Genomic DNA, 26894 nt, shown 5'->3' on the forward strand with positions numbered 1-26894 from the left:
GGCTGCATGTTTGGTAGAGCATTAGAGCGAGAGAGCGCAGAAGAGGGAGGCTAAAAGTGTGCACTGTCAACTTCTACTTTCCTGTTACTTATAGACATGTAGCTACATTTTACATTGGTAATGGAAAAAAGCCTATCCAATAATCTGCATAACTAAACTACTAAAGACTGACGAAGAGACAACAGAAAGCTTTTCCTCTGACCACTCCCTCACTCTTTCTGCCCCTTAAGGTCTCTTGCTCCCAGCTTTCTTTCAGATTTTCAGATTTTCCTGTGTCTGTTCAGAGAACAAAACATCTTGGAAAGGGTTGTTGTTGGAGTTACATCAGTGCTGAGGAGAAGTCCCAAAACAAACATCAAAACAGTCAGATTAAATGATACCACCTGGTGGAGTCCATCTTTGGATTCACCATCGACCCAAAGTGTCACTCTTGCCTCAGCTCTCAACTTCAGGAGAGGAACTGTCTGTGACGGAACGTCTGTCATCCACAGACTGAAATGCCATTTCTCTAACATACTGAGAGCACAGTTAAGTCAACTGAATTAAATAAGCCTTTTAACTTGGAAAACTTTTTCACTCATGTCAAGACTACTAAGCAAAACTTTGAGTCAGCTCAACAACCAAAACATCTACTTATTACTATGCCCTGTTGTCACTCAGCAACCTCTATTTCTGCAACCACTGTCTATACTTCTCTGTCCAACCTGCTCAAAACCAGTCTCCAGGAGCAAATTGTCAGCTTATGTTAATTGGATTTTGACTGTAGCGACACACAAATCATGAAGCAAGACTTCCATGCCTCAAGCTTAAACACAAAAGGTCAAATAAGAGTCACTTGCTTCTCACCTGTCGAAGTGTCGGAAACAATAATGATGCATTTGGATATGAGTAAAATGAGATGAAGTGTAAATAATCCTGTTACAGGTCTAGAATGATGTTGGATATTACGTCTTCACCTATTTTGAGGTATGCTGGCAATGCTGTCAGATCAGAGTCTAGATAGACTAATATAATGTATATTCAAATCAAATGAAAATAAGGATTTCTGGTGCATACTGTTATTGGAAAAGTACATACTGTATTCATCAAAGGCTTGCTTAGAACAAAGAATAACTGAGCAGTTTTTTTATGTGTCGAGGAGACTTTGTGAGAGGTTGACAGTAGCATTTCTAAGTGCTGGTCCAGGCTGAAAGAAACCACAGAAGGGCATTGATCTGAAAGGCTCTGTGGAGACGAGAAACATCTAGTGATTGTCAGCAAGAAAAATAACATCCGTTTGACATTTGAATCCACAATTTGAGGCAGGCAGGGCAGAAACAGGGGGGCTGGAGATCAAACAAGCAGCTAGAAGTCTCTTATTGGGAGCAGAAAGAGCAAGGAATCAGGTTCTGTCTACAGACAGGCTCACACACCATTGAATAAGGGCCTTGTGCTTTCCTAAGTGGCCAGCAAACCTCTGTACAGAAAATAAAATGTTTGCCTGGAGAAGAAGTCAGAAAAAGCTAAACCACCTGCAGCTCTTTGACATGATTAAATCGAAACTAATGGGAGGAAATCGATTCCCAAGCTAGTGCTCGAGCACAGGTTTCCTGCTCTAACAGGCACTTTGACTGCAAGGTGTGAAAGAGGGGACACTGTGTGTGTGTGAGTGTGAGTGTGAGTGTGAGTGTGAGTGTGAGTGTGTGTGTGTGTGTGTGTGTGTGTGTGTGTGTGTGTGTGTGTGTGTGTGTGTGTGTGTGTGTGTGTGCGTGTGCTTGTATGTGAATCACATCTTAATTTCAAAGACCAAATGATTCCTTCATTCGTGGCTACCAACGTATAACTGTGCTGAGATCAGATCTCTCAGATATCTGGAGGAAGATTGAGGTATACATAACATACCTGACGTGGAAAAGTTACTCGTGGATGGGGCTACAGAGCTACTAGAAAGACAGTCGAAAAAGGTGCATTTCTCCGTCTGAATGTGGTGCACTTTTGCTAGATGTTTAGACAAATTGCTCGTCCCTGACATGCTAAACTCTTATTATATTTTTGGCAACGAGCATTGTCCACATCGAGACGGGTAAAGTTTAACCACACCTTGGAGCGCTTTCTCTCCGCCATCTCTGCCGTGTGTGTGTTGCATGCATGTAGCAGCCGTGTGTGTGTAAACTGCCCCGCCCCCTCGCACAGAGACAGGGGAGAGAGATCTCTTGTCTGGATTGGAAAGATCGAAAATACATCACAGATGCATTTTGTAGTTGTATTTTGTATATTAGAAACGGAGTTGGCGAAACTAAAACTGTAATATAATGTTTATAATAATACATATGACATATTTTTTAAATTTCTCCAGTACCGATAAAAAGACCGATAACATCGGAGCTTAACGGTACTACGGTCTGTAATAATTCAGCCCCGGGGCCCATTTAATACAGGGGCTCGGTACCCATCCCTATTCTTGCCATAATATGGATTACAACCGTAGTCAAATAGGGCTTTCCCCTGTGCACTAACCCTACCTCTGCACAACACAACTAATGGTCTCAAACACATGAAGAAGGCAAGTCATTCCACAAATGGACTCTTGACAAGGCACACGTGTTAATTGAAAACCATTCCAGGTGACGACCTCATGAAGCTGACTGAGAGAAGCCAAGAGTGTGCAAAGCTGTCATCAAGGCAAAAGGGGGCTACTTTGAAGAATCTAAAATATAAATCATATTCTGGATTGTTTAACACTTTTTTGTTTACTAGATCATTCCATATGTGTTCTTTCATAGTTTTGATGTCTTCAGTATTAATCTACAAAGTAGAACAAAATAAAAAACTTTGAATTTGAAGGTGTGTCCAAACTTTTGACTGGTAGTATATATTTCCCTTATTGTGCTCGTTTCAACTCCTAGCCTCTGTGGGGGACATCCCTAATGAGTCATCATCTGTCTGGTAAAAGGACAGGGATATAGCAATATGTTTTTTCCTCTCTTTAGACTGTGTTGTCTTATTTTCCTCTCCTTGTGTTTCAAACCATCTGACAAATTGTTGCAGTTGTTACCCGATGACTGCATTTCTCTGTTTTCCCCACCGACCGTGGCAGAATAGGCTCATCCATTACTTTAAATACCCTCTGAGGCACTGCCCGCAAAAGGCTGCAATCCTCTCTATAAAGTACAATACATGGGGATAACTCTTCATATACACACACTGTATACAGAAAAGCAAAGCATGCGTACAAATACCAAGCACGCATACACAGAGGAGGTTCACACCCAAACCTTTCTGAAACCAGATGAAACTTTCCATGAACGTCTGCCTCCCCACTTTGGTATGCATCTTCACTGGATTACACTGATGAGTGACTGTTAACTTTATTAACCATTTATTGTAGTTGACTTGACACTTTAGCCATCACAAATGACATGAAAACAATGACCATGTTGACCAATTGTATATGTTAAATCTTAAAACAACACGTGGATCTAATAAAAATATGTACTCCAGGACTCAGCCTGTGGCAATTTTCAGCATACCAGTCTTCTTCAGTTTTTTTATATTTATAATAAACAGAGAAATCATGTTTTGAGGTAATCTTTGGATACTTTTGCGGCTCAAAAATGTCGGGATGTTTATACTAAACACCCAGAAAACATTTTCTCTGTAAGGCTAAAACGATATGTTGTGTCAGCACCCCATTGAACTGTGCTGTCAAAAACAATACTGTTTAAATAATCAGCAACATGCAGAGTGGACTTGGCAAAGATTGGCCAGAACGAAATTCAGAGAGACAAAACATTTTGAGACACAGAATCATTTGGGTGGATTAAAAGCAATGCATTAAGAGCAAAACATGTGACAAATTACGTGTTGAATTAGTATTGGGAAGAATTGGGTGTGATCTCTTTGAGACAATCCCAATCATTTTAAATAGGCAATATGAAATGTTAAGGCTTAAGAACAATTTGAGGTAGCTCACCAGTATACAGGCATCTGGATCAGCTTCCCATAGAGCGCAGTGCTGAAGGAAGGGATGATGGGGATGAGAGGCAGGAAACCCCCCGTACTGTCCTGGCATGTCAAACCTGCCTGGAACCCAAACACCTGGAAAGAGAAACAGAAAGAAAGCAAGTGTGTGAGAGATGTTGAGAGGTAGAAAGGGGAAGACAGGGGAAGAAATATGCAGACAAGAAAATGCATATGCAGCAACATATAAGATCAAACCATTCCCTGGATCCCCAGAAAGAAACATGGCAACTCTTATGGTGAACACAGTGTCTGGAAAGAAAACACAGAAGCACAGAGCAGGCGTTTATTGTTCTCTCATCTCTATCGCCACTGAAATGGTTAACCCTATCTGTTCCCAGCGGACATTGTGTAGAGACGCCTGGACAACAACAGCGATAGCTAAATGGGTAGCTACAGCTTAACATTGTGGAGGACGAGGGGCTGCGTTAGATCATTCGGATCACATCCAACGTTTCACGACTGCACATCACAGCGCATTATTTTGACCCACAAACTTCAGTCTCATGCTTTGACTGAGGAGCGGCATTTCACCGACAACTGTAAACAGGCTTGTCTGTTTGAGCAACTGGCTCAGTGCAAAAAATATCCCTCTAAGGTACATTTAGAACAGATAAAAAATGTGCGATTAATTTGCGATTAACTATGGACATCATGCGATTAATCGCGATAAAATATTTTAATCGACTGACAGCCCTAATACTTAGGGTACCTTAAGTACAGAAAATTCATTTTTTTCTTTAAAGATTTTTGCCCAAAAGTTTGCTAATTAGTTAGTAAAGTTCACAAGCACACTTTTTCTGAATAATCGTGTATGCAGCCTGTTGCAGTTGCTCATATTAGATTTGTACCACTTTTAGCGTTTAGCTTTCAGAAAGAAGTGCCCTCTCTGAGCTATTTTAAAGAGAGTTTTTTTTGTTTTTCTCAATTGAGTTGCTGCTTTTGTGCATTGATGCCGCTGTTGCACAGCAACCCCATGGCTACCTTGTTTACACCAGGGAGAAGCGAATTGTGCTGAAGCATAGCATAGCATATACATTTAGCATTTAAAATACTAGAAATGGATGAGCTAAGGGTGTTGGCTAGAAGTCAGACAGAATATCTGGAGAGTAGTTTAATGTGCTTTATGAAACATGGCTGCACCTTATGGTTATATCTATATATGCAGGATATATCTGACAACAACATTCCCATTGATGGCTTCTGGACTGTTCAGACAATGTTTCCATCAACAACATTTCCAAAGTTTCTTTTGATTCTTCAGAGGGTCTCTGTGGATGATGTCCTGCCTCTTTCCTGTGTGTTTTTACTTCAACTTGTATATGTATAAATATTAATTTATGACAGATTCAATTCATGCAAGTGAAGGTCTACCAAACCAATTGTGCAGATGGCCCATAGTGGACTTACAAAACGTTGGATGTGATGAGTATACCAAATGTAATTGTGTAATTGCCAAGCTAAGATGTATATATATTGAAAATCCTCCAATGCAAGCTTGGGCTCATACAGCCACAGACGGATTCATTGCAGTTCCCATGGGAGAAAATATTTCAAATTGTGTTGTCCTTTAAGCTGCCCCAAGCAATTTATTATACAAATATTCCTAGTTTTCAATTATGATTGGTCTATTTACTTATTTGGCCTCCTTGTTGAGCAAGGCTGACTGAGTTCTTGTCTATATCCATGGAAAAGTGAAACAATGGCTACCTGCTATCCTCAAGACAGTCACCTTAGCTTTGTCAGTCAGTGTCAACAAAACACAGATTAAGATAAGCCTTAGTTTACACCCGTTTGAAATCACTTCCTGAACTGGCTGAATTGCAGCCAAAATGACCTCGTCATGCTCCCACTGCCTAAATCCAGAGGAGGAATTAGTGCATTGGCAGATAGAGATGCTGATTGGCTTGTTCAGAAGGATATTTGGCCACAGACCAGTTGACTGTTAACCCTGCAGTGACCCTGTGATAAGGTCTACCAGCACGATGTCCAGCAAACAACCAGGCCAGACCAGGCCACACTGGGCCACCCCAGGTTTCTCAGATATGTTATCCAGGCTTCCTAAAATGTGGTTTAACTGAATTTGTTTAAGCCTCCATAGTTCTATATGTACTCCATGGGACATCTGGGTCTTCAAGTTAAACCATAAATGCAGAGGTGAAAACAAGTTTATTTGTAGTTTAATTATAGGATGATTCTAAAAGTAAGACCGATTCACAAGTGTAGATACTAAAGCCATCAGTTATGACTTTTTCTTAACTTTATTCTCAATGTATATCTACGCAAAGAGTGTGTATGTAAGTCATTTGTGACAGCTATGTATACAATAGAACACATTTAGATAAAAATCAATAGTCATTTCTAAAGGCGTTGCTATGAATACATACGCTATTTTATAGTATAGAGGTATAACACATTATTCATACCATACTAAAAAAAGAATTTCAAATTAATTGTCAATAAAAGGGTCTAACAACATGAGTAGTATAGTAAGTAATAGGCATTTACACACTATATAACTGCTGAATTATCAAAATCATGAAGCATGGGTGACAAAGAGTATGGACAATCTGCACAACACAGGCTTGTACCATCCCATCAGTTTGGTGGGTAAAAATCATGAAGAAGACCAGGGTTGGACTGGTCCTCATCAGAAAGCTCAGTGCTGAGATTTTTACAACCCAGTAAAAAGGGGTCATCAAGGTCATTAGGGTTATTTCATAGCGGAGTTACGACTGTGGCCGTGTGATTGACCTGACAACTTCTGGCTAAGGTACATAAAAAACAACGGTAAGTAAGTATTTTGTGTCAATATTTTAGATAACGAGACCGCGGTAAAATTGTACATGATCAAATACATACTATGAGAAAGGATAAGATAATATAAGGTATCCTTTATTAATCCTGCAAGGGTATAGTTTCTTAACGGACTTAAACAGCACATAACTATAATAAGAGAACCAAATGAGCAAATGCTAAATTAAACAAAGATATGCAGGGTCTAACTCAGATCTAGATCTATCTTTTATTTGTATTTATGTTGTATGGCTGGTAATTGCATTGTTAAGGAACCTTACCAACCAAAATGTTTCATTCATTACATAAATACACAGTAGTTGTGTATATGATAATAAACCTTTGAATCTTTGAATGTGAATGTGTCAAAAGAGTTTTACTCAATGATGTTGTTGGAAATATGTCACACTTTTTTAAATGTACTGACAGTGCAGCCAAAGTTGAAATGTGTGGCTCTCACCTTCAGGTAGAGGTGTGCATAGCAGTGATGCAGCAGGTTGTCAGAAGGCTGGCTGAGGCTGCTCACTGTGCTGACCAGCTCTGGAGCATACATGGGCACTGTGTGTTCAACATTCACCCTTTCCACCTGGAACTGTACAGCAGGTAGAGGGCGCACCGGCTGAAACACTGGCACGTTAACTAGCACCGGTGCAACCTGGGAGATATAAAAGGGGGAAATGGATTAAAGGCAGGAAACTGCTCTAAGTTAAGTCTTAAGTCAAAATGTCCTCATCAGTCTCCCTTGTGCATCTGGAGACCAACCTATAGTATTGCAGACCTTTAGTAATGTGGAGTCAGGAATAACACATTACAATACACACTTTTCCCACCTCACCACAAGACTGCAAAACAATGTTATCTTTTTTTAGATAAATAACATATTCAGATATGTACATTATAAGTCATTTAAACATTTTTAGCAAGACAGTTACCTGTTTGAAGGTTCAGTTAGTACCTAAAATGATTTGTTCTTTATAATTATGTTGGCATATGTGTATTACAATCTTGAGGTCATATCATTCTCTCTCCATTTCAGTTTGTATGTATGATTTTCACACAATAATTGTATGCAGCGCATCCAGCATGCTTATTACCCTTCTCGAGGTTCTCAAGATATTATTTGCAAGAATGAAGTCTGTGTGCACTACCTTGCATCCCATGATCACAGGCATGAGTGTGTGAAGGAGGTTGAACTCTGCCATGGAGACAGTCACGGAGACTGAGAGGAGAGTGAGACATGTGAGTCTGGTTGGGATGAATTCCTCTAAGCTTGATATCTCTTCTGGAGTAGCTGCACCATGGCCCTCTTCAACTATTTCTAAAGAGACACAATAGAAAAAAACGTTAGCTTTGTAACAAATATTAGAACATATTGCAGAGTTGCTTGAAGAGGCTACAGTGTTCAATTAAACATAATATTTAAAAAATAAATCTTTGTTGAAATCAATCTAACCACAAGTATATCACCTGTGGTGCATTATTTGAATAAAGTGAGGGAGTGGAAAAGTATTTAGATTTGAGGAGGACTGATTTATAGACAGGTCAGCTGTAAAGCACACCCATTTGTTTTAGTGGGCGCCTCTCTATTCGGCCTGCATCATTTAAACAATACAAAAGTATTTTTCAACAAAACCACCACCTCATATGCTAAATAAAATAAACAAGCTCTAAAAAGGACTTTCAAGGGATATTCATTACAGTGGATGTTTCCCAGTATCTTTGATTTGAACTATTTCATAAAGAAACTCATTCAATAATTAACCAGAAACATCCGGAAAGTCCGAAAATGAAGTGAAGCAAGTCAACTTGGAACAGAGGCGAGTAAGGTCAGCGCCCACCAAGGTAAGGAGGGACCAGAGCACTGAACCGCTAAACCTTGTGCAGGGCCTGAGGTGGACCAAAACCTGAGCACTTTGTTACCGAGCCGCCTTGGCTCTGCTCCCAGGACATGGGCTTGTTTCAGTTCAGTAAAGGTTCTGTTGGGCTTCATTCCCAGCTCCAAGGTGGGCTCAGAACCTGATCCCACTGCTGCTTTGCTCTTTGGCCTTCCGCCACAACCCGCTTCAGGTTCATCTGGCAGTGCCATGTCCAATCCAATCATATGCCAGCCCTCAAGTCAATATCCCCAGTCAGCACACAAATTATAAAAGACATGCAGATGACATGGTACACAGAGGCATGATTACACACCCGAAAACACTTTGTATTCAAAGCAGACAGAAAAGGATATACAAAAGTGTGCTGGCCAACACACAATGGCACACAAAAACTATTACTGTCACACCCTGGATTTTCTTGTCCAGCTCAACAGATACAGCTTTAAAAAGCATTTTACTGTGTTCCTTCCATTAATCTTAGGAAAAATGTGATACTGTACACACATCTAGTTCTTGGGAGGGAAGTGATTTTTCATTAGTTATTAGCAAGAAGTGTATCAGGAGGAGTAAAACAAATTTTACAAGATGAGTAGAAATATAGTCAAGTCTTGACCCCCAGAGAGGAGGGGAGAGGAGAGGAGAGGAGAGAAGAGGGGAGGGCAGGAGAGGAAAAAACAAAAGGCATGTATTATCTTCTCACTCGATCTGTAATAGCTACCTTGGTGAATCATTTTGCCTCTTTTATCTACTCTTCATTTCTCAATGACTGTACTGAGCCTTCTCCAGACCAGAAAATGCCAGATTGAGCACAGACACATATAGAAACAGGAAGGAACACACTGACCTACATTACATTACATGTTACTTGTTAGATGCTTTTATCCAAAGCGACTTACATACTCAATCCTGTGGGCAATCCCCACAGGAGCACTTTGGGGTGAAGTGTCTCAGGGACACAACGACATGCTGACTGCAGTGGGGTTTGAACCTGTGACCTCCTGATCTGAACACCAACGCTCTATCCACTGCGCCACACGCCTCCAGACCTACCCAGCTTTAGTCAAAAGCTCTGCAGTAATTACCCCATCATCTATTATTTATTGCAGATGCTGAAACAGCTGAAACCTACGGATGTTATTGTTTCGCAAAAATGAGAGTTATTGCTACAGATATTACACACAGACACACATTCCATGTTCTTTCACAACATCCCAAGGATGAGCTCATCAATAGCTGCATAGGGACTACCACTAACAAGGTGTTTGGCTAATCCTCCCTCATGTGGTGCAAAAGGTCACTACTTTCATGTACAGCTGTGTGTTGAAAGACGGGTTGTGTAAGGAAATAACAATGTGATGAGGATACTGTAAAGTGAAAACTGTGCACTTTCTGAACATGTGCAGAGTAGAAAGGAGGAGAAGACAAAAGGAGAAATGATAAGAGACAGTATTGTATCAAGTGTTAGTTGAGTGTAGGGAGTATGGCAAGCTATCATTTGTTAGCTGGCTGTTTTAGTAGCTGTTAAAGAACGCTGAATGAAACAGATGGAGCAACTGTAGGAGATAACTGACCTGGCTGTGGTTTGCAGTAGGGTTCATACTCATGCTCCATGGCACAGGTGACCATCTTGAGGATGCGGTGGATGGCACTGCTGTGCAGTCTGACTTCCAAAGCTCCCACCACAAGCCTCTTGATTGATGTCTCTTGAATGGCAGGTACTACCTCCTCCAAACTCACCACAGAGAAGTCCTGAGGCTCTACAAACAGAAACAAACATGCATACAATAGCGAAATTCTAAATGGGTAGTGATCTTACAATTTGAGGATTCTTCTGTCAGTCAGTGCAAAAATGTAACAAGTCAAATGGATATGTCACCTTTTTTATTTCATGTACATGTGTTTAAGTATAGAATCCCCAAAAATGTTTGGCAGTGGTGTAACACAGCAGCAGGGAACAGCTCTCACAGCCGTGACCCACTGGAATGATGAATATTCCAAATGTCCACATCTCTCACACAGCTGTCCCTTCATTCATCACAGGCCCCTGTTCCAGAGGGCCACTTGAAAGACTCAGCTCCCCGGCAATAAAAAGGGAGAAATTAAAAAACAATGAAGGGGGTGGATGAATGGCAGTGAGGAAGAAAGAGGACAAAGGGTCACAACTTTCTTTATTTTCATTACATTCTACCACTGCACCAAACATTTTTACAACTCTATGAGTTAAACTATTTTAGCTGCATAGGTCGGGGGATGGGGTGACATTTCCATTGAATTCTGGGGATTTATAAAGGGCATGTGCAATGCCACTTCCCCTTCCCTTCTTCAGTGAGTTTGGCTGCAATGGATTAGGCCTAATATCAACCATATGGCTGCAGTTAGAACGGTCAGTGGAATGATGAGGAGGCTTAAATTAGCTGGGATTTAGATGATTTAAAAGTGTCTCCATTTCCCAAGATTTAGGAAAAAGTTTTTAATCTGCAGCGTTACTCTAATGTGAAGTCAATGGTGAATGTGACCTAGGTCGGTTAGTGTTTCAGTTGACTCAGAGTTTATGTTGGTCCCATGGCAATGGAAACTAATTTGTTTGGTTGACACTGGATCTGGTCCGCGTCCGAGAAGAACAGAAACACTGACAGAAGAGAAGCATTCCAACTGGCAAGGGTAACCACAGCCGTCCCGCAGGAATTACACTGACACTTATCCTGCTGTCAGAAATGACTTTGACAGCTCAGGATGACAGTATCAATGTTTTTTTTTAATTTAGATTACTATCTGTAGCTGACAGCAAGAGCAAACAATAGCCTAGTCAGAAAGAGGAATACAAAAAGGGAACAAGTGTAGGTAGTTGAGACAGCATAGATGACACTCAACTCTTAACACATCAATGAATATGTGTGAGTTGTTCAATTGGTTTAACCAGATCTACAGGCAACTGTACACTACATCATCAAAATGATGCCAAAGTTAATTATCACTCTAACTGGTCGTTTCCACTCCATGAAGCATGATGCCCTAACACCATGTTGTGTTAGAATTAAGGGAGACATGGGCCAAAAGGCTCTACTGTTACCATTTTGCTATTACCCAAAGTAAGGAGTTTCATAGAGATGGTATTAGATGTGTGTGTGTGTGTGTGTGTGTGTGTGTGTGTGTGTGTGTGTGTGTGTGTGTGTGTGTGTGTGTGTGTGTGTGTGTGTGTGTGGGTTTGGGGGGGCACCTTAGAACTTGTGGTGTCAGTCAGGTGTCACAGCATTGAATTAAAAACACTGAACATTGCACGCTAAAGCCAAATATAATATTTTGAAATTAAAGGGAAAATACTTTATCACTTAATGGGAAATTCAGATCTTTCAGACCTGTATAAACATTCTTGAGTGCTGCAGCTGAGGAATGAGAAATCCTGCCTATCTTAAGGCTTCTGCGAGGAAGAGTGACACCTAATTAGCTGAGAGGAGCCCATTCACTTTGTCAAGAGCTTACAGGTAAAGAAAAACAGTGTTTCAACAAGCAGCGGGGAGAGAGAAACTCAAATACATGTCAGTGCAGACTAAACACCTCTGACAGCCGCCCTCCAGGTAAGTTTGGGGTGAGAGTGAGGACAGGAAGGGTCAAGGACCATGTGGAGGGGACTCAAACAAGAACAGCTCTTTATTCAAGTCACCAGGGGGCTCCTTGACATAGAGAAGAGAAGAGCAGAAAAGAGGGGAGGGGAGAGGACAAGAGAAGACAAGACAGGAGAGGACAGGACAAGAGAACTGAACAGACCAGAACCGAACAGGAGAACAGAAGACAACACAAGACGAGACAACAGAACAGAACAGAACAATCAAAGACAGCAAGTAAAAGATTGATGGGGATGAGGAGAAGGGACAAGCAAAGAAAGCAGAAAAGGAGAACAGGACAGGTATAAAGAAAAGGAAGAAAGGCTGGCAAGTTAAGCAAACAAGCTCTGTGTGAAGGAATGAACTACACAATACCTTTGCTGCTGCTGTTTTCCATTGTGTAGAGGTAATCCATGTAGAATGCACCAAAGCGTTGAATGCCTGCTATCTCCGTATAGGTCTCCTGTCAAACAAGAGCAGAGTCAGGTAAACATGGCAGAAAGGGAGCAAACACGCTCACAGCATTTAAGAGTGCCAGTGCCTGGGGTCATGGTGGATACGGCAAAGGGGGCAAATTAGAGATAAAACAAAGGGTAATTAAGGGGTTAATCTTTTTAGTTGGACATTTTTTTACAGGTCAACAATATCACTGATATTTGGAACTTTTGTAAAAGACTTGATTATGGCGGAGGTATTGTATGTCTTGAATCTGGGGTGAAATGATAACTAACCACCTATTTCAACTATTTTATTCAGAAATGATGATAAAGAGAAGACACTTCACTAAATGTACGCATTAGTAAGTATATGGTGCATGGGGTCGTCATTTGGTACACATTCTTAATTGCTTATACGCGATAAACTATCAATGGAAAGAAAAACATATCTATTAAAAGAAAGGACTTTATGACAAATCCAACAATTCTGATTAAACCTGTTTTAATGTACATTTGTGCAATGTTATTTGGAAATGGTGCGTCTTATGTATGAAGTATGAGTGTTATGCAATATGTATATAATTCAACTATTTTGTAATTGTCACTTTTATTCATTGACAATTATCATTATTGTTAACAACTAAAATCTAGATCTTGGCAAAAACTTGTATCTTTTTTAATATACCAGGATAAACTGTTACCACTCATCACTTATTCGTGTGCAAGTTGGAGCTATTGACCCTGTGTTAGACAATATTTAAAAGCAAAAGTTCTATTGCACAAACCACTGGTTGAAAGAGAGAATAAGTGAACAAGCAAGAAACAGAAAGAATGAATGAGAGAAGCCCCCCCTCGCCCACATATTCAACACCCCCAACCAGGACACACTCAACTTCTCTAAACAGACATTTCAATAGAGCCTTATCAGCAAGGCAGGTTAATGAGTAATATTTATTAGGGGACCTCTAATGGCTCTGGCATGCTTTTGGATCAAAGCCAGTGGCTGGTTTCAAAACCGCTAATGAATTAACAACAAAACCTTTAACTCTTTCACCTTCAAGTATATATACCTTTTTTATATACCCTTAATCGGCGCACAGAGGGGAAATGTACATTCTGCATTTGACCCATCCTAGTGTTAGGAGCAGTGGGCTGCCATTATGTACGGCACCCGGGGAGCAGTGTAGGGAACGGTGCCTTAATCAGGGACACCTCGGTAGCACTTGGTTTTTCAGGGACTTGAACCAGTGACCTTCCGGTTCCCAAGCCAAGTACCTATGGACTTCGCCACCACCGCCCAGATGGATGGATGGATGGATGGATGGATGGATGTCCAAACAATTGCTTCATTGAGGGTCATGACCATTTCTGAGCTGAGTCAACACTGGAGCTGAGAGTTATCTCATCTTAATAATGGCTTCAACACTACTGCTCAGATGGCAGGAACATTCCTCTACTGCAGCTAGCAGCCCGGAGACTGTCAGATATTCAGCAGTTATACACATTTAAATGATTTATTTTAAAGAAAAATAAGAAATTGCATTTAAAAAGCACACTATTGTATTTAATTAGTACCGATTTAAAATGATACGAGCTGTACTTTGAGCTTTTCCAGATAATAGCTGAAAAAAGACTGAATGTAATATTTTTGGATTATTGTTTTGTGACCTGGATAAAGTATTGTATTAACCACATTTGTATTCCTTTCTTGCATTTTTGAGAAAGTCACTTAAGCCACAGTAATATCTGTACAGAATCATCTTTTGTTCTCTTTTTTGGCAATGAAGACTTTATATTTCTGAAAATAGAGAAAAGTATTTGTTTTAGTGAGGACTGTGTCAACAGCATGTGCTGTTCATGTAAACAGCATCATTGATTTCATTATGTTTAATGCATTCTCTTGTAATGCTGTTGGTTAAATAAGTGTGTTAGCCCTTAGGGCCAGGTGTGAGGTGTGTTTTGAGTTGGCTGTTGTCTGGTTTGGAACTGACTGCTTTAATTCTGCCATAAGGTATAGTCTCTGCCATCTTTCCTCCATCCATCAAAACATCTACATTATTTAAACAGATTCAAACAATTTTTTTTTTACATAAAAAATCCTAAACAAACATTCTGATAATATTCTTTGAAAGAGTAGTGTAGTCCCATATGTTGACCTTGTGATTAGCAGTCTCCAGGATGAACTCAGCCCTGACAGAGTTGTTCTCGGGACTGCGGTAGTCAAACAGGGAGTTGGTGAGGTAGGTCATTCCTTTACTGCTTAGGCTGTCCCCACAGCTGAAGAACACTGCATCCTACAGAGACAAAAGAGAATGTGAACAATACTTAAGACATCAGATGTCACAAAAATACTGTCCCTTCAATTAAACCATGGAATGTAGACAATGGAAAGTAATTCCTGGGACACACAATAGACCAGTCTTTGCTAAGGAATCAGAGATATTCTACAAGTTATCATTCCTAACCGGTGGTTGTTGGGGGGCACATTGTATGTAGCCAAGTGCTGTATTAAATGTAGGCTATTGAATGTGAAATGATTAAAAACGACTATAGATGATGAAAATATATTGCATGCAACTCATGTCGGGAACGGCACAAATGTTAAAGAGGCCTCTTGGCAAATACGTCATAGGTGAATGCACAACTTAAAATCTACCTTAGAAAGATAATCAATTACACACAATTAATACATACCGTATTTTACGGACTATAAGTCGCGTTTTTTTTACCTGTCTGGCTGGTCCTGCGACTTATACTCCGAAGCGACTTATATATTGAATTGTGTCTGACTGCGTTCAAACTCCGGCCAATAGATGGCACTGTATACAATCGTGACAACTGAAAACTGCTGTACCACGAAGAAGAAAAAAGTCACGGCAACCGGGAGGATCATGGATGTATAATAAGAACGGGGAGGATGCGTCATGTAACTTTACAGGATGTTGTGGGATGAATCGACACAGCATGGGCTTCAGTGACGACTGACACCATCCTGTCGGGATTCAGAAAGGTCTAATCGGAGCTGATTCTGATGGAGAGTCTGAGGACAGCCCGGAGCAGGACATGCTGCTTCATCCACACCTCTGTGTCGCTGTTAAACACTTCCACCGGAGTTGGCGGAAGTGTTTAACAGCGGCACAGAGGATGAAGACTTCAGTGGATAAATGCGACTTAAACACCGAAGCGACTTATATGTTTTTTTTATCTTAACGACACGTTTTTACTAGGGCTGTCAAGTTAACGCGTTAATAACGCGTTAACGCAAACATTTTTTAACGCCACTAATTATTTTAACGCGATTAACGCATGTGTATTTTTTGTCCTCGGCCGCCGTAGTTTCAGAGCGCATCGAGTTTAAAATACCATCGACAAGCTGATGCTGACAGCCCCGCTCCTACCGCCCGCTTGTGGCAGACCACACTTCCACGCTCACCGGCAGGCCCGGACTGGCCATCGGGAGGACCGGGAGGGAGTGTGTATGTGTGGCGCGACTCGCGCGAGCGAGGCACACCTTACGTGTTGTTGTTGTTAGCATCTGGTGCTAGCTAGCTGCGCTAACGGATATAAGGAGCTGTTTCAATGACATTTCGCGACAACTGCGCCGAGCACTTGACTTTATGCAGGTAGCCAGACAGTGGGACATTGTACGAAAAGTCAGCACACTCAGCACGGATAGTACGCGCAACATGATTGCAGCGTCCAGGCAGCTCCCGTTCGAGCATATATGCCTTGAGCTGCACATAGCTCCAACGATCTATCACAGTGTACACACACACACACACACACACACACACACACACACACACACACACACACACACACACACACACACACACACACACACACACACACACACACACACACACACACACACACACACACACACACACACACACACACACACACACACACACACACACACACACACACACACACACACAGTATTATTGTATGAGAGAGGTTCCAGGTTGAATTGAGGCGAATATTTGTAATGTTCAGGTTGTTGTGTTTAATATTCATGAGAATATTTGTCATTGTTCAAATGATAATAAACAAACATATAAAGCATATTTGTCCACTCATATGTTGATAAGAGTATTAAAAACTTGAAAGATATCCCTCTAAGGTACATTTAGAACAGATAAAAAATGTGCGATTAATTTGCGATTAATCGCGATTAACTATGGACAATCATGCGATTAATCGCGATTAAATATTTTAATCGACTGACAGCCCTAGTGTTTACATAAGAGCGACTTATACTCAGGTGCGACTTATAGTCTGGAAAATACGGTAGTTGATGAAAATGCATTTATTTGGATTGAGCCCAAAAGTGTTGTCTATGAGCAGATAGCGAGTCTGATGCTGACACAGTCATATGTGTCAGAAAGGCAAAAATATGTCTTTCTTTTCCCAAAACAAACCATAACACATCTCTGTGTGAAGGCTCTCGGGAGCAATGGAGGCTACAGAGACAGGGTTCAGGTGAAAGTGATCTCTCGCCTTGGTGTTTACTTTTTCTTTCTTTATCTTTTTCATTCAAGTTTTAAGCTTTTTACATTTTTCATTATGGTTCTTCAGCAGTTGTTACCTCTTCAAGTCGGTTCATGTTTTCTTCAAAATCTCGTATTCCCATGATGCCTTTCAGGCAGAGTGCCCGGCACCCCACAAAGCCTATTTGACAATCAAAGAAGGGCTCCCCCATCATCAGCACCTGGAATAAAAACCAGAGGAAGAGTCTTTAACAGCTATTATATAACAGAACAGAATTACAGAATTTCTATGAATAAATTACTTTCTTACTAATAATGAAGACTCCATTTTTTGTGGACTTTTCACAAATAAGGTGGGCTTATTCTGGTATGATACAAATATCAGGGGTCAGACCTGAGAGTGGTGTGTGCATGTGATTGTGTGGTAGCAGTCCATCAGACTCTGTAAGCAGTAACGTGTGGTTGACTCTGCTCTACCCGGCCGACAATTAAGCGGAGAGCTATCCAATAAACATTACGTTTCACCACACAATTATTACAAGGCATGGTTTTCCCAAATGTTACTAGCCATTCCTTTGCCTTTCAACACTCTCACTTTTGGTCCCAGTTCAGAAGGATCACTCTCCCTCTTCCACCAAAAGCATAAATGACCAGAATTGGAAATCTGTCAAAACTGTCACATGTGGTAGTAAGCTTAGGAGCAGAAAACCCTTTCCTAGTTCATACAGGTAAACTGCCAATAAGGTTGAAAAATCGTATTATCTGTTTACACCAAGGGGCAAATGCGGAAAAGATCAGACTGGGGCCGACTAGGATTCAACTCTCATGTGTTAACAGGCAGAGACTAGAGACCTGGGCGGCTTTAAAATGTATACTGGAAGGAAATAAGATGAACTTCTATCCAACAGTGAATAAGGAGATACCAATAGTGGGAAAGAGAGGGGGGAACCGCGATCTTTATAGGTCTGTCCAATGGTTGCACAAGGGTACATGTTGTGAAGATAATATATTTTTTTTTAGATTAAAACATTTATCACCCTTAATATTAGAAATAAAGTTGCAATCCAGAGCTTGAGATAATATGTAATCAGAAATGTTTATATACATTTTGTGTGCCTATTTTCTTATTTTGAGATTTGAACTGGACATGGGGCTGTTTAATAGATAACAAAAGTTAACAGAAAGCTGTCATTAAATAGTGTAGCTATTCTGTTAATAATATGGAATGTCAAAAATGTAGACAATGAAGTATAACGATTTGTATAAAACAATAAATGGCTTTAAAACATACATATTTCTTAAGAATGAAGCTGTGGCATCTTACCTCAATAGTGATCCCCTCCTGTTCCACACACAGGACATCTCTGGACTTGACTTTCTGAGGGCTGTAGTAGCTGCTCTCTGACTGGGTCTCGGTCAGCTGAAAATATAGAGACAGCAATCATGTAATAAAAGGTTCAAAATGAACCTAAATTATAAGTAAAGATACCACTCAACTTCGATTAGGGAAATGCTTAAACAGGTGTCACAAAAATATACAGTAAAGCAAAAGACCATGAACGTGAAGCAATACAAAGAAAACTATTTTGTTACAGTTGAGACTTTGTGACATTCAGAAAGTAGATAAGGTATTTAAAAAACATATTAATCAAGTCTTAAAATGGCAGTAATCCATATCTGGAGACAACCAGTGAAAGCTATGCGCTGTTTGACAGAGTAAGTAACGGTTACGACAACAATACAGAGATGTCACAAAATGTCAACACTTAAAAAAACATGCGTCTCATTTTGTGAGGGTGTGTGTGTACCCACGATTGATTAATGAAACAGATATATGATTTGAAAAATATACAAAAGCTATTTAAGGATTGGGCAAAAAGGCATTAGAAACTAATGCTAAAAAAACACAGAAACGATTACATCCACACAAGGACAGATGACATTTGTCTAGGCCCCTTCTAGCTTTATAAGATTATACAATCAGAACATGACAAAACAGCTCAAGATACCAAGAACTTAACTTGTTTATTGAGTATTCAGGAACATTTATTAAAGTAGGGGAAAAATGTAAGTCAATGTTTGTTTAGTATTCAGTCGAATTTATCAAAGAAAAGGCATAATGTACAAGTTATTGTGTGTTGAGTATTCGGGTGAATTTAGAGAGGGAGAAGGATTTTGAAGAGCGTTTTTTCTGTGTGTAGAGATAGTGTGGGTTGGGTCTGGCCACCTAGTTGGTGGAAGTGAAAGGGGGACAGAGCTGTGATGCTTTGAGGTTGTCCAGTTTAAAAAATGTGGTTGTCGTGAAGGCCCTAACCCATTCAACTTTTAACACAGGAAGCAGGTGCTGAGCAAAGAGCAGCTGTGCCATATTATCCCTACTGATGGAGCAAACTCTCTCACCCTCACTCCTTGCCCTCTTTCCATTCGGATGGTTTGATCACATGCAGCGGTCACTCTATCTGGCCCGCAGGTCCCGTGGGAGCCATGAGCAAGGAGGTGAAATGATATGACTAACGAATTGCTCTGTCTGTCTTTCTATGATAACTCTAATTACAAAAAAAAAGATTGCCAATTAAGCATTACCCAAGCTGGACTGTTGGGACATTTATGAATGAAGCTAGGCCTGAAACAATCTAACAGATTGAGAACGTAGCATAGCATATGAGTACTAACACAAATGCTTAATAAAGCCAGTTAAACACGAAGCTACTGCTGCCACTAGCATCCCTGATTACCTCTCCTTAAAGGTATTTGTCCCATTAAAAGGATTCAACACAAGTTAGTGGTTACACTACCCTCCCCTAAACCACACACAGAGACAAAGAGGGTTATTACTTCCTGAAGATCAAGCTACTCTCAAACTGAAAATCACAACAATATACAGTATAAGATTCAAGACAACGTAAAATTGTTAATACATTAATATCTTTATGTCTGTCCCTTCATCTCTACCATGTTTGCAACATTTCCCTAAGAATAGCCACCTATACAAAATAGTTTTTACCTTTGCTGAAATAGACAACTTCATATTTTTACCTTCACCATCTATCCACATTTTTATGTTTTTCTGGATATAATTGTTTTTATTTTATAGCCACCGTAATTAATGTATTTGTTTATCTAAAATACATTTTATTTTAAGTACCTCTTAACTCTTAATTATATTTATATCAAATGTATTTCCTGGCAGTGTGATCCAGAATACTTTTTTTTAAACCTCGCCAAATCTTAAGGCACTTCATCTACCTTTGTTTGACCATTACATTTTCATATTTGACATTAAGATGGGGTTATTTATTTTGTATTTATGTTTGTACACACGGAACTGTCATTCAACCAATGTGTGCTTACCCACATTCTGGCTTCAATATGGTATTTATAAATGAACTAATTCATGACAATGTGTGCATTTCTTAAACAATTGATTTACCTTAAAGGTAACAGAAGCTTTGGTGCAGTAGAAGCCTATGGACACAATGGGGTCTTTGGGTGTGCGTTGTTGTAGATTGTTGGAGATGCCTTCTGTCTCTCCCTGCTGGTAGAGGCCTTCCTCCATTTCCTCCTCTGTGCCTACGATGGCTGGAACAAAAGACCAAGCCCAGGTCACCCAACCCATGTCCCCATCTTCAGGACAACCAGACTGCATGTAGAGGTCTGGGCTGGAGAACTGGTTAGTCCCCTGTCCATCCATATCCTCCTCCATTCCTGAAGGGGATAAAGATATAATCAAATAATCTGCATCAGATGATTTAGATTCATTTTAAAACAGTTACAGTTTTATACTTTCAAACTTACAAAGATCTGGTGCACACAAAGTAGACACAATTATAAAAATGCATAACCCCACCCCTAACCCTTACACCTATTAAGATTTGTTTAAATAAATGGGGGGAATTGCCTTTTGCAAATTATATTTCAAATTTGTACACAAGTAGTAGCAGTATTTTTGTCAAATATATATATTGCATTAAAATGAGGGCTCAGATTAAACACTTAATTCCCATGCTTTAAATCCTTTTAAAGATGCAGGTTCTCAGAACACACTGGTCAAACAGAGGGAAAGTTCTTTACAATGGGAGTGTATGTGCCTAAAGCAGCACACTCAATTAATTTGCCTTCGAGGTAGTTTAATACAAGCAAGATAATTCAGCTCTCTACTGAACACACACAGACAGCACAGAAAGGCAGACTCATGCAGGTGTGTGAGTCCAGTAAATGTGTTGGTACACTGCTGCACGAGTAGGAGACAGAAAGAGAGAGAGATAGGAGGGCACAGGGGGTCAGCCAGCACCCTGACAGAAGAGAGCCCTGACTTGGCTCAGTGGATCATTGTGGTCAGGGCTTTCTGAGTGGTACCCAGCAGCACAAACGCATGCAGTGAGGAGTTGGGTCACATATTTGATGGAAAGCCAGCAGAATGAAATGGAGGCCATGGAGAAAGCAGACTAGGAGCCATAAGCATTATCCAAGTTTGGTAAGGTGAAGGTTAGAAAGAGTGGAAAACCTCTTTGCTTCAACGAATACACAGAATGCAAGCGGTTGTCTGGAGCACTGGCTAACATAAAACACCAGGTTCACAGCAAGTGAAGAGGGGAGTGTAAAAAGTGGTGGGAGAAGACAGATTGACGCTGGAGGAAGTATTGCCTGGACATACCAAAGGGCAGAGTTCCCAAACATAGTTAAAAAAATCCAAGGATTGAAGATTATTGGATGTAGACACTGTCAAAGGCCAGTCCTTTCATCACCAATGCCACTTTACTCTATTCTTTATTCTTATCATTGTTTCTCAGCAAACTATATGGGGTTTAACAGGTTCCCCAAACCACCATGCAGAGCTTTGATCTACGATGCCGACCTCTGAACTCACCCTATCGTGTCTGTTTTTTTTACAAATCGGGAGAGAGGAAGCTAATGTCAGTACACAAGAATGTGTAATCCCGTTCCTAACAGCCACATAACCTCTGTGAGAGAACCATACTGTCCGTGAGGTCACAGTTTAGGAATCCCAGAGGCTAAGGCGCAGAAAATAATGACATATTTTAATTAAATCTTTCACTTTGCGAACTGACAGTTGGAAATCCCAAGTTATGGTTTTTAATATCTCTCCCTTCCCCCAATCTCCCTGTAGGATTTTATCTATCATTTCTCAGTTTCTTTATTTTTTTCCCTCCATGGAAGCCTTTGAGGTGTCAGTTCAACAAGTTAAGCTCTTTCGCTTCACGTCACAGCCTGGCGAAGCCTACGTTTGAATTGGAAGGCAATCAAAATAAAAGCACAATTACCAATCAAGTGATCAAAACAGACCGGCTTAAGAAGACTTTGATGTATTAATCCAAAGGAGTACCTCAAAAATTCCCAGAGAGGGATGAGGGCTGGCTAAAATGTATGCGGCTGTGGAGTTGAGCCTGACAACCATACAGGTATAAAATACAACCAACAATGTTCTCTGCTTTAACATAAAAGCAATTATAGTATGAATAGATCTGTTTGTGGACAACTCACAGTATCCGATTGGAACCACATAAGCATGCACATGTCCACAAGGCAAGCTCAGAAGCACTGTGTAATAGGATGTGTCAGGGTCATGGTTGGCCAAGGCCTCCAGGCAGAGATGTATTTTTGGGTAGGTGTGTAAGTTGGAAGTAAGTGACAGTTAGAGGGGCGGAGTGATAGAAGGCAGTGCCCTCACAGGCCAGTAGATGTCTCCCCATGTTTATACAGGGAGAAGTGGACTGTGTTATCTGACAGAGTAAAGGCTTCTTGTGCATGCTTCCTCTAAACACACACACACACACACACACACACACACACACACACACACACACACACACACACACACACACACACACACACACACACACACACACACACACACACACACACACACACACACACACACACACACACACACACACACACACACACACACACACACACACACACACACACACACACACACACACACACACACACACACACACGTTTATATTTTACCGCAATGACTGTAATACTTGAAGAGAGCAGGCTCTAACACAAAATACACACAAATTCTTGAGGTTTATAATGCACAGACAGAAAGTGGCCTCTGGGTGATACATGTGTAATGGTCCCTTACATTTGATAGGACTCTGAGGACTCTGAATACTCATTCACACCAAACTCAAAAAACGTGGATCACCACAAAGGATGTTCCACTTTTAATTGGCAAAACACACATTCACATTAAGAAAAAGAAGAATATAATACAAGAGTAAGTATGGGTAAAAAAACAATAAAAAAACACGAGTACAGAGGGAATTGGAGCCAGATTACACGACTCACCACAGGCAGCCTATGGGAAATCAGATGAATGTGATGAAGTACTATGTATAAAACTGGGATCATGTTCCAGCAATCATGTGACAATGATTGTTTCCTACAAACCACAATGAAGTCGTTGACTATAAGGGTCAACATACCTGAATGTTCATTACCTATCAATGTCTGTACTGGTTAGGAAGAATACACTACATATTTTGTATGCCTTTTAATGTAAATAAAAAAGCATTTGAGCAGTAACTCTGAAATTAAAATGCTGAAACCATATATTTCTGCAGAAGCCCAAACACCTCCCAACAAATACACACGCCCTCTACTTCAGCTTCTTCACGCTGTCAATTACCTCCAGCATAACAAGATCTGGAGTGCTCAGGTTCGCAGAGCTGGTCCTCACTTGTATATTTTTGTGATGGGATACTAATTCATTCTCAGAGGCTCCGCATAGCAGTAGCATGACAGCGTCTCTTACATCTGGCATTGGACACTGAATTAGAAGCTGCGCCAACTTGCAGTAAAAGTTCCAGGCCAGCAGGCAGGGAGCAAGTCAGAGGGAGTGAGCGAGTAGATGTATTGTGTTGGGTGCCTACCACTTCCCCTGCACCATCATTTGCTCCTGGTGCTACAGAGGCTGATTTAGCCCAGTGGGACCTGGGACTGGATCCTGTTCTATTTGGCTGAAATGAGGATGAGCAGTTGGGGATAGATGAGATGGGTGTTTAGGGAATGAAGTGGGGTTTATAAAGGGGGTGGCTGTAGCTATTCAAAGTACATGTGTATATGTGTTATATTGTGTGTGTATGCAAGAAAACTGGCTGCATGTGAAGGTTTTGCTCAGCTCCTGGATGTGGGAAGTGTGATTTTCCCACTAGTTCTCGAATCTCAAAGACACAGATGTGCCTGTGTTTGATTCATCATTGTGCCTTCCCTTCATCCTGCTCTCTCTATCCACATGGAGGGGATCAGGCCTGACGACAACGGTCTGTGTTGAGTTACACGCTACAACTTTTGTTTGTGGAAAAAGCAGGAGGAGTGCACACCATGGTCAAAGTGATGTTAAATGTCCCGTTTAGGAACAACAGCAGCTTAAGGACAGACATAGCCCCTGAACAGAACAAGGCAACATGCAGGGCGTCATAGGACGAAAATGCTGTCTCAAGAAAAGCATCAAAGCGCTGTGTATGGTCTGATGGCTCATTTCAGATTTTGCAACCACATTTTTTCCGAGATAAATGACTGCTGCAGACACTGCACTGACACGCATGCTATATCGCTGTGAGACCTCAGTACATCATTTCCAAATCAATTTTTCTAAAACTGAATAATGGTTGTTTCTGCAACGAGAAGGGCCCTCAGCTTTTAAAAAGAGGACTGCCTTATTCTACTCATTTGTAGGTGAAGAAATAAATAAAAAACAAAAAATGACAACATGACTTAACTCATGTACTAACATATGCAAGTTTTAGCAACTGATGGTCATGATTTGGAAAATTGTACTGACAGAAGTTTCAGGGCAACCTGAAAGCTGATTAGTTAGGGAGCATTCACTTTTGAAATGCCCTAAGCTTTGAGTCCCTGGTTTGACTCACAGACATAACATTTCCAAATACAAGGTGTTTTAAAGAAAATATGCCAAGATGTTTTCAAAATATTGAAGATAAAATAAATCAAGCCAGACTTTTTTTTAACAACAAATCAAAATTAAAAAAACTAACAAAACTTTCTTTTTGTCAGCACCCTCTCTAAAAAACGTACTCACCAGGTAAAATGTTGCCAGCCTCTCTGACTTGAACATTTCCCTCTTCTTCCTCCCCCTCTTTGTGTCCTCCGATTTCCCCGTAGTAGAGGGCAATTATCAGCTCCAAAATGCGGATAAACATGGGCAGCTGCTGATCAGTAATGGACAGTTTCAAGCTCTCAACCATTGTGTGGATCTGAGGATACATGGAGAAGAAAAGTGTGACATTTGATGTGTTCAGTTATATGCTTAGATGATTTTGGTGTGGACCCTAATAGGTAATATCTGCTCCGGTTTAAGTTATATGATCACCTACAGGTACAAACCACACATTATGATTGCAAGTGAATGTATAGTTTAACTAGAAGGAAGTAGATATATCCCCAAACATTTTTTAAATATTAGGACTAAAGAACTAACCTAGAGTTTTAGAGATTTAAAATCCATCAGCAAAATAATGAAGATGACCTTTTCTATCAGAAAAAGTTGTCATATGTCATACACCGAGTGGAACAATGACAGCAACAGCCTGTGACCATTAGTCAGTGAGCAGAGGACTTTATTTCTAAACAAAAGCTTTGTTTTGAAATGTAGCTAATTTGAGAAGGATTCTCAACAATCAGTGGTGTCATCTAAAAAGCTTCATGGGTGTTTCAAATACACAACATGTTCTTGAACAATTAATTAATAAGTTGGCAAATATAAGACAGTGTAGTCCTCCTTAGGGAAGCATTTTCAAACGTATCAAAGTGCCCCTTGATGTAACTTAAATGACATCAGTTTAACCTAGAGAATACATCCTCAATCTTTTGTGTTTTGAGAGGAAAATTAGTATTAACAAGGTATTGCCAACTTTTCAAGTTGCTCACTTTGATGACTGATGGGATCTTGGAATTGATGTTTTCGTAGGTAAAATGAAGACGGGTTCTGAAGGAGCATTTGTACAGCAGCGGGTCCTGGTAAAAGTCGATCTTGCCACTAGCATTCCGCTTGTCCAAGCACACTGTACAGTCAGCAAAGTTGATGACTTTCCTTAAGACCAGCTCTGGAGCTTCATTGATAAAAAAGAAAAGAAAATGAATGTAGATACATTTTTGCATTGAACATATTTGACCCATTTCACTTGACACTCATCCAACATGTGTATTAGACATGTATTCACACAAAGAAATGCAGGCTTTAAAGAGGTAGCATTAAACCAAAAACAATACAAGCATACACACACTAACAGAGAGCAGGCTCTAACAGTCAATCATTGTGTGTGCGTGTGTGTGTGTGTGTGTGTGTGTGTGTGTGTGTGTGTGTGTGTGTGTGTGTGTGTGTGTGCGCGTGCGTGCGTGGGTGCGTGTGTGTGTGTTGACTATGACTCACTCGCCCTTGACAGACTAATAACAGGATTCATAATTCCCTGAATATGTTATTTTTCTTAGCCGTGCCAGTAACTACTGTTGTAACCACTACTTGCTTTACTGGACATTTTGGAATAGGGCTCCCTTAGTTGGACACATCCATTAGACTACTACTCTACTGAGGATCAGTCACTGTCCAGTTCATTCACCTGTTGTGTTTTTGAATTTTTATTTTATTTTTTATTTAACCTTTATTTAACCAGATAAAAAGCATTGAGATAAAATCTC

The 26894-nt window shown here is 40.4% G+C and overlaps 1 protein-coding gene across 1 annotated transcript in view; it reads right to left on the reverse strand.

Moving 5' to 3' along the window:
* The window catches only part of LOC117497404 (vacuolar protein sorting-associated protein 13B-like), a 392696-nt gene that overhangs the window by 307356 nt on the left and 58446 nt on the right, over positions 1-26894 (reverse strand). Inside the window, 11 exon segments of the mRNA XM_034149383.1 lie at positions 3953-4077; positions 7256-7450; positions 7944-8113; positions 10244-10429; positions 12650-12737; positions 14868-15005; positions 17303-17425; positions 18529-18624; positions 20635-20909; positions 25279-25453; positions 26127-26308. Of these exon segments, the coding sequence (XP_034005274.1) occupies positions 3953-4077; positions 7256-7450; positions 7944-8113; positions 10244-10429; positions 12650-12737; positions 14868-15005; positions 17303-17425; positions 18529-18624; positions 20635-20909; positions 25279-25453; positions 26127-26308 (1753 nt within the window).

Source organism: Trematomus bernacchii, unplaced genomic scaffold (assembly GCF_902827165.1).
Source record: "Trematomus bernacchii unplaced genomic scaffold, fTreBer1.1, whole genome shotgun sequence".
NCBI lineage: Eukaryota > Metazoa > Chordata > Actinopteri > Perciformes > Nototheniidae > Trematomus > Trematomus bernacchii.